This window comes from Argopecten irradians, chromosome 13, assembly GCF_041381155.1.
Source record: "Argopecten irradians isolate NY chromosome 13, Ai_NY, whole genome shotgun sequence".
NCBI lineage: Eukaryota > Metazoa > Mollusca > Bivalvia > Pectinida > Pectinidae > Argopecten > Argopecten irradians.
The window spans coordinates 19,208,873-19,221,912 of NC_091146.1; the positions used below are offsets into that span (position 1 = coordinate 19,208,873).

The 13,040-nt window shown below is 37.2% G+C and overlaps 1 protein-coding gene across 1 annotated transcript in view; it reads left to right on the plus strand.

The window, feature by feature from the left end:
* Window positions 1-11,460, plus strand: part of LOC138306240 (ras-related protein Rab-31-like) — a 28,311-nt gene extending 16,851 nt beyond the window's left edge. Inside the window, exons 6-7 of the mRNA XM_069246638.1 lie at window positions 1,417-1,542; window positions 7,358-11,460. Of these exons, the coding sequence (XP_069102739.1) occupies window positions 1,417-1,542; window positions 7,358-7,554 (323 nt within the window). The 3' untranslated portion in view covers window positions 7,555-11,460. The remainder of the gene's footprint in view (window positions 1-1,416; window positions 1,543-7,357) is intronic.
* Window positions 11,461-13,040: the final 1,580 nt, after the last annotated feature.

The window sequence follows — 13,040 nt, forward strand, 5'->3', positions numbered from 1 at the left end:
CATTCTCTGTCCCCCTCCTACAGTTCTAGTGTTTATGCTGTCCATTTCTCTGTCCCCTCCTACAGTTCTAGTGTTTATGCTGTCCATTTCTCTGTCCCCTCCTACAGTTCTAGTGTTCATGCTGTTCATTCTCTGTCCCCTCCTACAGTTCTAGTGTTTATGCTGTTCCATTCTCTGCGCCCTCCTACAGTTCTAGTGTTTATGCTGTTCCATTCTCTGTCCCCTCCTACAGTTCTAGTGTTTATGCTGTCCATTTCTCTGTCCCCTCCTACAGTTCTAGTGTTTATGCTGTTCATTCTCTGTCCCCTCCTACAGTTCTAGTGTTTATGCTGTTCATTCTCTGTCCCCCTCCTACAGTTCTAGTGTTTATGCTGTTCATTTCTCTGTCCCCCTCCTACAGTTCTAGTGTTCATGCTGTTCATTCTCTGTCCCCTCCTACAGTTCTAGTGTTTATGCTGTTCATTCTCTGTCCCCCTCCTACAGTTCTAGTGTTTATGCTGTTCATTCTCTGTCCCCCTCCTACAGTTCTAGTGTTTATGCTGTTCATTCTCTGTCCCCTCCTACAGTTCTAGTGTTTATGCTGTTCATTCTCTGTCCCCCTCCTACAGTTCTAGTGTTTATGATGTTCATTCTCTGTCCCCCTCCTACAGTTCTAGTGTTCATGCTGTTCATTCTCTGTCCCCCTCCTACAGTTCTAGTGTTTATGCTGTTCATTCTCTGTCCCCCTCCTACAGTTCTAGTGTTTATGCTGTTCCATTTCTCTGTCCCCTCCTACAGTTCTAGTGTTTATGCTGTTCCATTCTCTGCGCCCTCCTACAGTTGTAGTGTTTATGCTGTCCATTTCTCTGTCCCCTCCTACAGTTCTAATGTTTATGCTGTTCCATTCTCTGTCCTCCTCCTACAATTCTAGTGTTTATGATGTTCATTCTCTGTTGTTTATGCTGTTCCATTCTCTGCCTCCCTCCTACTGTTCTATTGTTTATGCTGTTCCATTTTCTGCCTCCCTCTAACAGTATTTGTATTTATGCTGTTCAATTCTCTGTCCCCTCCTACTGTTCTAGTGTTAATGCTGTTCCATTCTCTGCCCCCCTCCTACAGTTCTAGTGTCTATGCTGTTCCATTCTCTGTCCCCTCCTACTACAGTTCTATTGTTTATGCAGTTCTTGTGTTTATGCTGTTCCATTCTCTGTCCCTCTCCAACAGTTCTAGTGTTTATGTTGTTCCATTCTCAGTCCCCTCCTACACTTTTAGTGTTTATGCTGTTCCATTCTCCGCCCCCTCCTACAGTTCTAGTGTTTATGCTGTTCCATTCTCCGTCCACCTCCTACAGTTCTAGTGTTTATGCTGTTCCATTCTCTGTATCCCTCCTACCATTCTAGTGTTTATGCTGCTCCATTCTCTGTTTCCCTCCTACAGTTATGTGTCTGGTTGGTAACAAGTGTGACCTTTCTGATAATCGAGAAGTCGCAGCCGGTGATGCAGAGGAATATGCCTCAAACATTGGAGCACTCAACCATGAAACATCTGCCTTGAAAAATACAGGTATATATATATAAAAAAAGGTCACAGTTATGCCTAAAATATGACAGGCCTTTATAGTGCTACAATTTTCATAAATAAACCAAATTTACAATATTTATAAACAAGAACCTTGTATTCATTAAGCTGACAAATTTAAACACTAAACTGATTCTATCATATTCGTTAATATTGTTACAAATACTTTCCAACTTTGATAAAACATCAGAATTTAGATGTACATTGTCTGATCAAATTTTAATAGCTGATATGAAATTAAGAGAGGACACAACCATTTTGTTTTATCGGTGTTGTTGCTTGAAATATGATGATGTTAAACTGATTACAATAAAACATAGTTATAACAAACGTCTGGGAACAAATGTAATTACTTTTTTATAAGCATAGTTCATTATTGTCCTCCGAAAAAATGTATTTGCTGGGGATATTGTTTGGTGCTCTGTCCGTTCGTCCGTCCGAGATCCTTTTTCGGGCTATTACTCAAAAACTATTCAGCGCTGCTCCTTGAAACTTTCTATATACATCAGACAAGTGCCTTTGTTGTGCCTTTTGCTATTGCAGACCATGCATCCATTGGAATTTTTTTCTGTTACCATGGAAACTTAGTCAAAAATACCAAATTACTGTTTCCTTTTGTTTCTGGACTATGACTCCTAAACCGTTCAATGCAGCTCCTTGAAACTTTCTGTATACATCAGACAAATGCCCTAGTTGTGCCTTTTTCTATTGCAGACCTTCAATTTTTGGAAGATTTTCTTTTACCATTGTAACTCAGTCAAAAATACCGAATTTACAGTTTCTTTTTAGCCCACCATCATCAAATGGTGGGCTATTCAAATCGCCTTTCGTTCGTGGTCCGTCGTCCGTCCGTTAACAATTCTTGTTACCGCTATTTCTCAGAAAGTACTGAAGGAATCTTTCTCAAATTTTTGTTTTTTGTTTTTTACATGTAGGTTCCCCTAGGTGTCTAGTTTTGCATATTGCATTTTGGGACCAATCGATCAACAAAATGGCTGCCAGGCAGCCATCTTGGATTTTGATAGTTAAAGTTTGTTACCGCTATTTCTCAGAAAGTACAGAAGGGATCTCTCTCAAATTTTACATGTAGGTTCCCCTAGGGGTCTAGTTGTGCATATTGCATTTTGGGACCAATCGGTCAACAAGATGGCCGACAGGACGCCATCTTGGATTTTGACAATTGAAGTTTGTTACCACTATTTCTCAAAAAGTACTGAAGGGATCTGTCTCAAATTTCATGTGCATGGTCCCTTAGGTCCCTGTTTATGCATATTGCATTTTGGTACCGATCGGTTAACAAGATGGCCGACAGGAAGCCATCTTGGATTTTGACAATGAAGTTTGTTACCGCTATTTCTCAGAAAGTACTGAAGGGATCTCTCTCAAATTTTACATGTAGGTTCCCCTAGGGGTCTAGTTGTGCATATTGCATTTTGGGACCAATTGATCAACAAAATGGCCACCAGGCAGCCATATTGGATTTTGATAGTTAAAGTTTGTTACCGCTATTTCTCAGAAAGTACTGAAGGGATCTCTCTCAAATTTTACACGTAGGTTCCCCTAGGAGTCTTGTTGTGTATATTGCATTTTGGGACCAATCAGTCAACAAGATGGCCGACAGGACGCCATCTTGGATTTTGACAATTGAATTTGTTACCACTATTTCTCAGAAAGTACTGAAGGGATCTGTCTCAAATTTCAAGTGCATGGTCCCCTAGGTCCCTGGTTATGCATGTTGCATTTTGGTACCGATCGGTTAACAAGATGGCCAACAGGAAGCCATCTTGGATTTTGACAATGAAGTTTGTTACCGCTATTTCTCAGAAAGTACTGAAGGGTTCTGTCTCAAATTGCATGTACAGGTTCCCCTTGGCGTACAGTTGTGCATATCACATTTTCGGACTGATCGATGAACAAGATGGCTGACAGGCCGCCATCTTGGATTTTGATAGTTGAAGCTTATTACCACTATTTCTCAGAAAGTACTGAAGGGATCGCTCTCAAATTTTACATGTAGGTTCCCCTAGGAGTCTTGTTGTGCATATTGCATTTTGGGACCGATCAGTGAACAAGATGGCCGACAGGACTCCATGTTGGATTTTGACAATTGAAGTTTGTTACCGCTATTTCTCATAAAGTACTGAAGGGATCAGTCTCAAATTGCATTTGCAGGTTCCCCTAGGGGTCTAGTTGTGCATATTGTATTTTGGGACGGATTGATGAACATGATGGCCGATAGGCCGCCATCTTGGATTTTGATAGTTGAAACTTGTTACCACTTTTGCTCAGAAAGTACTGGAGTGATCTGTCTCAAATTTTATACCGTAAAAAACTTGTATAATTTGCGCACCAGTGTAATTTGCGCAGGTACTTTTTAGGGCTGAAAATGCTGAAAAAAATCTACTATCAATATATTTTGCGCATCAAATTTTTTTGGGAAAAACGATGTCCAGGGAGTCCCAAAATCGATGTATGAAGGTGGCAATTTCAATGCAAAATATTCCCCAGAAATGCTTGACAACATGCACAAAGAAGTGTTGTATTAAGAAGAAATAACATATTAAAACCACATTGTGTTTGTTTTCTTTTATTGGCCACCGTAACCTGAAACTAAAATATCTTGCAGATGTCCAAAACATCGGCGGCCCGGTTCGCGGTACTCCGTGCACATGTCAATGTTTTGAGATATTACACATGAATAGTAATTAGTAATATTCAAAAATATTAGAATCTATTTGTTTAAAATTGTCACAATAAGTAATTAGTGTGTTGGAGATCATTAACAATCAACAGCAATCGGCTAGCGGATACGTTAGCTTGCAACAATCACATTGTGAGTAAACTCACTACCTGTACGGTACCAGATCCAAGCTGATGGCTAATTATATTTATCAATACGGTTGAATATGTCACTAACCTTGTAGCTTGTTAATTCTGCAGTAATAAAATTGCAAAGCAGTTATTAAAAGTCCTAAATATATGTAAGTTTAGGCATCTTATAAATCCCACGTGTGTTTTGATTTTTTGCACACGGCCTGCAGCCGGGCCCTACGGAGTTTCATGTGCAAAGCTAAAGGCTAATTATATACAACAATACGGTTGAAAATGTCACTAACCTTGTAGCTTGTTAATTCTGCAGTAATGCAATTGCAAACCACTTATTCAAAGTCCTAAATATAGGTCAGTTTAGGCATCTTATAAATCCCACGTGTGTTTTGACTTTTTGCACACGGCCTGCAGCCGGGGTAAACATATGTTTGTGTATACACACAGACTCTCTCTACAGCCTCTCTCCCCTAAAAAAATACAGGTAAACTACATTGACCCGGCCAAAGTCACTGATTGTGGCTGTCCCATTATACTACGAGTTGTACAGGGTATACATCTCTTGCTGTCAGTAGAAGCCATGCTCTCAGTCAGTCACCATTGAAATTCTTGGAGCAAATGTAAACAAGACATCGTGGTCATAACTTAACACTATAATTAGCCATAGATAATCCACTTAAATAGGTGAGGCATTGTTTTTAGCCCACCATCATCAGATGGTGGGCTATTCAAATCGCTTTTTGTCCGTGGTCCGTCCGTCCTTCCGTCCGTCCTTCCGTCCGTCCGTCCGTTAACAATTCTTGTTATCGCTATTTCTCAGAAAGCACTGAAGGGATCTTTCTCAAATTTCATATGTAGGTTCCCCTAGGGCCCTAGTTGTGCATATTGCATTTTGGGACCAATCGGTTAACAAGATGGCCGCCAGGCAGCCATCTTGGATTTTGATACTTAAAGTTTGTTATCGCTATTTCTCAGAAAGTACTGAAGAGATCTTTCTCAAATTTCATATGTAGGTTCCCCTAGGGCCCTAGTTGTGCATATTGCATTTTGGGACCAATCGGTTAACAAGATGGCCGCCAGGCAGCCATCTTGGATTTTGATACTTAAAGTTTGTTATCGCTATTTCTCAGAAAGTACTGAAGGGATCTTTCTCAAATTTCATATGTAGGTTCCCCTAGGGCCCTAGTTGTGCATATTGCATTTTGGGACCAATCGGTTTACAAGATGGCCGCCAGGCAGCCATCTTGGATTTTAATACTTAAAGTTTGTTATCGCTATTTCTCAGAAAGTACTAAAGGGATCTTTCTCAAATTTCATATGTAGGTTCCCCTAGGGCCCTAGTTGTGCATATTGCATTTTGGGACCAATCGGTTAACAAGATGGCCGCCAGGCAGCCATCTTGGATTTTAATACTTAAAGTTTGTTATCGCTATTTCTCAGAAAGTACTGAAGGGATCTTTCTCAAATTTCATATGTAGGTTCCCCTAGGGCCCTAGTTGTGCATAATGCGTTTTTTGGATCGATCGGTCAACAAAATGGCCACCAGGCAGCCATCTTGGATTTTGATAGTTAAAGATTGTTATCGCTATTTCTCACAAAGTACTGAAGGGATCTTTCTCATATTTCATATGTAGGTTTCCCTAGGGCTCTTGTTGTGCATAATGCGTTTTTGGATCGATCGGTCAACAAAATGGCCGCCAGGCTGCCATCTTGGAATTTGATAGTTAAAGTTTGTTATCGCTATTTCTCACAAAGTACTGAAGGGATCTTTCTCATATTTCATATGTAGGTTTCCCTAGGGCTCTTGTTGTGCATAATGCGTTTTTGGATCGATCGGTCAACAAAATGGCCGCCAGGCTGCCATCTTGGAATTTGATAGTTAAAGTTTGTTATCACTATTTCTCAGAAAGTATTGAATGAATCTGTCTCAAATTTCATATATAGGTTCCTCTATGGCCCTAGTTGTGCATATTTCGATTTGGGACCGATCGATTTACAAGATGGCCGCCAAGGAGCCATCTTGGATTTTGATAGTTGAAGTTTGTTACTGCTATTTCTCAGAAAGTACTGAAGCGATCTGTCTCAAATTTTATATGTAGTATGTTTGCAAAAGTTTGAAAAGCAGAGAAAAGATCCCTCTTTCCATTGTCAGACATAGATCATTCTTTGGTGGGCGCCAAGATCCCTCTGGGATCTCTTGTTACAATCTTTAATACCTTTTATCATATAATGGCTACCATACACAGAGCGGTACTCAACAATCATAGATCGTCAGCCCCTCAGAATGGACAGATTTTTTCCCCGTAATTTTTTTAAAACTACTCTATCAATGTAATTTGCGCACCCCCAACTTCAAATTTTATTTTTGCACAGAAAAAGTGCGCAAATTACACAAGTTTTTACGGTATGTAAGTTCCCCTAGGACCTTATTTGTGCCTATTGCATTTTCAACTGATCAGTCAAAAAGATGGCCGACAGGTAGCCATCTTGGAATTTGATAATAAAGTTTGTTTCTCAGAAAGTACTAGAAGGATCTTTCTCAAATTTCATATGTAGTAATATGTACAGCTGTACGAAAAGTTTGAAAAGCAGAGAAAAGATCCCTCTTTTGTTTGTCAGACATAGATCATTCTTTGGTGGGCGCCAAGATCCCTCTGGGATCTCTTGTTGTTACCTGCTGTTTAATTTTACAATACTCATATATATTTAAAGTTGTCCTTAAATAATTGCTGTTCTGACCTTGGTGTTTTGGGTTACATGTATATTCCAACTGCTAGGTGCGGGGGATAATGCCACACTTTGCAGCCCCTTGTAAGCACATTACAAACAACTTCAAGGAACATTAATGGGGAATGAAATTACTACTTATAACTATGGATTTGTTGTGAGCATGTTTGTAACTGTATATCACATGATCTCATGTTGACCAATCAGTATCTGACAGTGAACAGGAAGTCTAATTAACCTGTTATAGGTATCGACGAAGCATTTCTCCAGGTGGCACAGCAGTTGATCAAACTTTACGAGACGTCTCCTAACTGTGGCCTCCATACCGTCGACACTATGACCGACCAGTCGTCCCCAGCTCCGGCCCCCACTGACGCCGGTAACTCATTCCGTCTGGCGTCCCAAGCCACGCCCCCTAGTGACAGCTCCGGATGTTCCTGCTGATGACTGAAATAGGAAATTTATTTATTGTGTAATATTGTCAGGGACTGACATGGCATTGTAAGAATTGGACACACATTGGTTTGACGTAAAGTAGTCCATATTACAGTTTTGTCTTATGATATTATATAAGTGTCAAACGCTCTGATGACTGTAAAACCTAAGTCTAGGTTTATGTTCTGACAGCTATTAAATATACTGGGTACTGTTTAACCACTTTAATGTCGCATATATAATATTAAGAATTTTCGTTATCAACATAATCGTGCATACTTAAATTTTCGATTAAGGTTCTTACTGAAATTGACAACCTCTTGCAGGAAATTAAACGAAAATTTGTATCTCGCGAAAATGAAGTTGTTAGCAGTACTCTAGGTATCTTCTTGATTTACCATGACCTTACATCACAAGTTTTGGATTTACGTAATATTATACTGTATAGTTGGTAGTAAGTGTCAAGGACCTGTGATAAGTCATTAACGGACAGATTAACATGTTAGATAACTCTGCATCTGAAAGATTTTGAAAATCAGTCATTTAGCATTACACAGGTGAAACCAGGTACTGTATTCGACCTAATAAGCGCCCCATCCCTATAAATGCCCTTCCCCTTTTTGAAACATCAATTTCACTTTCTCAAATTAAATTTAGACAGGAAATTATGAAAACTGTGTAAGTTTCTTTATTGATTTCATTTTTGATATATGGCTTATTTTGTTCAATTGAATAATTTAAATGGAAAGCTATTGTAAAGTTTTTTTCAATTTTTTAAGTGCCCTGGGCACTCATTGGGTCGAATTATGTCGGTTGATGATATTTGCCTTTATATGCTTGTTGTTTACTGAACTACATTGTATATAAGATAAGATGTGTTGTACATTCAGCTTATTTATATTGCTCATTGTCATATGTTTTAAACAGAAATTATTTAATATGTAAAATTTCGGGCAAATGACTGTCCAAATATGTCGGACATAAAACTTTTTATCATTGATATTACATGTTTACCTTGAAGACATGTCTGATTTAGGTGTGAATGTTTACGGTGGAGTTGGTACGTGTACAATTTACGATTTGGAATTTTTTGGTTTGCTTTCGCGGTTCACCTTTAAAAAAAAATTGGTAAATTAAAGCTTCTGGAGGAAAAATTTCACAAGGTTTTAAATTTTGTACATTTGAGTAAATCCCTGAATTTAGCAAAATTAATAACCACTCGAATATTAGCGACTAGATTCATTGTGGCATTTATTATCTCATTCGTAAGCTACAATAAACCAACATATTCTCATTGCTGTACTTTTGTATTTTCATGCCAAACAAGTTTTTCACATCAATAAATTTGTCAAAGTTACAGTATAAAAGTGCTATAATACCTTAGGTCGGTCATTCCATTTTGCTGGTTAGTTTGTTTATTCATTCACCCCTGAAGACTTATTTAGGCTCTTCTGAGACACATAAAAGATTAGTCCATTATGAAATTTCAGGGGTGAATGAGTTAAAGTCATTAGGTTCCTATATTAATTCTTGTCCAGACATCACCACTCCTACTTTCTCGACACGGGTTTGGGACCAGGTACCGAGGAGATCATTCCATATAGCAACATTTACCTGAATGTTTATCAAACAGTTCACCTATGTATGGATTCACAACAATAGAATATCAATGTCAGTGAGTAAAGTTGATAATACAATTCAGGTTTTCATTCTCCATTTGTATCTTTGATCATCTTTAAACATCCCATAATAAGGCTGTGTACATCCCATAATAGGGCTATGATGTACATCCCATAATAGGGCCATGATGTACATCCCATAATAGGGCCATGAGCATACCACAGGGACCTTGAACAAATTTCTAACCAACAGTATTGATATAAATATTATAGTATCTACTGTATAATATTATAACTATATAGCAATACTGTTGGTTAGTGTCAGGTCCCTGTGGAACATCCCATGATAAGGCCTCGGATGTGAAACAGTTGGATTGGCCCTTTGCAGAATCCTGAAAGTGAATTTTGTCCGTGTGAAGTTATCCATTTTGTGTGTAAAGTGATCAGAATCCTGTCGCTGTACGTTGAGGTTGTGATGAAATGCACATACAATACATGTGTAATATCTGTCTCATATAAAAATCATTATTCTTCTATATTTATGTTATACTAAGTTTGTTATTGTCATCACTTGATGATGTCACATAATTTTATTTATCACATAATTTGTGTAATTTCGAGTTATTTCGCCTATTTTTGCGTTATGTCACTAGTGCAATATAACCCAGAGAAAATCAATTTTGGGGTCATGACAGAAACAATAGATGATGTCAAGAAAAATGACATCACATCAGGATATCGTGGACAGCAGGACAAAATGGCGGCCTCTACTTGATTGTTGCAGCATATCTGGGCGTTCAAAGTCTTCAAAATGTAGATATGTGATCATTAAGTTAATTTTGTGTTAATTTAATATGAGATTTTATGAAACATGTTTCAAAGTTTCCATTTTTGCTTGCCATAGTTCGTAAAAATAAAATCTTCTTGTTTCGTGAAATCTTGCATGAAAAGAACACTCATTTTAGATCCTATATATATGCTGATACTTTGATTTTGTTGTATATGATTTTTTGATTTTTTTTAATTTAGGAGTAAAATTTGTACACTCACCTTCAACAAGATATTGTTTGTATGTAACACACGGATTGATGACATCATGTTTTGTTTTTTATATTTATGAAACTTTTTTTTTCAAGAGCAATGCTTACTTTGGCCAGAGACCTTTAGGAACATTTCTCTATGAATATTGAATGGGTAAAAACGTTTTTAAAATTTAAGTGGAAGGCCAAACATTTCATTTATATAAAATTACAACAATCATGATCATTGTTCCATGTGATAAGTCTCCTATTAAAATTTGATACACTTGTTCATCAAAATAACAAATAAAAATGTATGCCATTTTGGGGGTTTGGAAAGTCAATGTTAGAAAAAAAAAACTTTAATGTGCCTGCTCATTCATTGTTCACGTTTGTGACTTGTTATTTTAATAATCCATGTTTAAGGTAAAATATATTATGCAATATTTGCTTTAGCTTTTTTTCTGAAGCTTAGTAATGGGGAAAATTTATAGCACAGGAACCTGGCATGAAATTTTTAACCAACAGTATACATATATATATATAATCTGAATCTGAAACTATAAGAGATATATATATATATATATATATATAAGAAATAAAAACAATAACGACTGACTAGTGAGCGCTTTCGCCCCATTCAAGGGAGTTCTTCAGACTTGAATGGGGCGAAAGCGTTCACTAGTCAGTCGTTATTGTTTTTATTTCTTATAGATTTCGTCCGTAAGGATTTTTCTTTAAATTTATCATATATATATATATATATATATACCTATGTATAACCTGGCTGTTAATAGGACTTTAAATAATAAAACCATAAATAAAAAAAATTGTGCCAGGTCCCTGTGATTTATAGTCAAAGATTGTTTACATTTGCTTGCTATGCATTGTATTATACCAGCTATGAAGAATCTTTTTGAAGCATTCAACAAGATAGATGAAGTCACAAAGTCTGAAGGTTCTTTGGCACAGCTGGTTGTATTTTCAGCTCATCTCACCTCAAAGTCATGAAACGGTCTGAAGTCCAAAAGAAGTTTAATGATTTGCCAAATCTAAAATAAGTTTAAGATTATTTTAAGATCTTTGAGCCTGGCCTCAGGTCAGTCTGAGTTCAAGATTCTCTGTCTTGGAAGCATATTAAACTATTTCCCTATTTAACTGGTGCCAAATGAACAGTAAGGTCTCTCCTGACTGGGTTACTTCCCCTTACAACATTTAGTGATGCTGTGTGATGCAGAAACATGTTAAAAAACAAAATAAATATCTGTAAAATTGAAGTTGTGTGTTTTAGTGTTGTGTGTGTTAAGGTATGTCACACAACTTTGTGTGTGAAGATCAGCGACTGTAAAAAGGGGCCGTAATACTATAGACTGGGATCAGCCAAATGCTCTACCGACTGAACTACCTGGTCGGTGATGGTAATTGAGTCTATTCCCGCTACATTCGGAAGTCTATATTACTTGACAATGAAATGGGTTTTTTTTCCCACTTGCATATGAGAATGTATGGTTGTGTAAGCAGTTTCTTTTAATGAAATGGTCTTTATACAAAGGTTAAATTGTATTTAATGCTATTAATTGGTCTTAATAAACACTAGATTATCTTTATGCTAAGACAGGTTTTACAGAATTAAAAAAAAAACACCACTTTTGATGTCATATGATTTGTATAAGAAAAGTGGAAAAATTATCATGTATTAATGAATTGTTGCAACAGAATTGTAAAAAATAATATAAAATAATTCATTTTACTTTTGATGCATGGGCAATCGGCATTTCATTCCATATAAGGCATAGTGCAACAGATTTTGTGGGATGCAATTTATTATTTTTAATATTAGAAGCTCAAAATTTTCAAAGGTGGTAATGGTGTAAAATAAGTAACTTTTGTAACTGAAGAAAAAATACTTATTTGTCTGCTCCTGTTTTTTATTAAGAAAAACACTATTTGTCAGCAGTGGAGCATCTTCAATTCCTAAACCATGGTCATGGATTTCACACAAATGGTAACTGACTTCCTCATAGCACTGGAGGGGCAAAGTCAAATAGAGGAAGTAGAAGCAGTATCTTTATAGTACTACCAGTCACAGTATCAGGTTATATGGATGAATGTAAAACCAAATTTGGTCAGGAATATTTGTGAGGGGAAGAGGAACAGATCTTGCATAAATGGTGATTCTTTAGTTTGTGTGTCTTGTGTTGGATGATAAGATTAAAAGCATTACTCCAATCGCTGAATGCAGTGACAAATTGTTTGTGGTTGTGTTATATTGATTTGTAGATGCTTATTGATATATAGGTGCATATGTATATAAAAAGGATTTGGCACAAACTTCCAGCCAACAATGAGAATACTTGCCGACAGAATTTTGCATGGTTACATGTCACACAAACAGTTTACATAATCTATCCCTATACAGTGTATAATTTTATATCCCAAGAGCATTGGGATTTGTAGCTCTTCTGCAGGCTCTTCCATCTATATGCTTGAAGATCTTCTAATAAAAGTGCAAATAAAGCTCAGATCAGCTTGAACTATATTCTGACATTGGCTTCACTAAGACCTAGAACCGTCGCCAGTGGGGATGACTAATAAGTTGTGCTTTAGTCCATTAATAGAGGACATTGCAGACCCTTATATAGTCTACTCAACTCCCCTTTATGTCAGGATTCTGTGAACTACATTTGATCAAAATCTGTCAAGTAGTTTAGGAGGAGTTTGTCGGACAAAGTCGTGTCTACACACACAGAAGGACAACCCAATTCCAGTATATCCTCCTTAACTTTGTTGCGGAGTATAAAAACTTGTTTGGGCTCTATCTATTATTTAAGCATTGAACGTCTTTCAGTTGGCATTC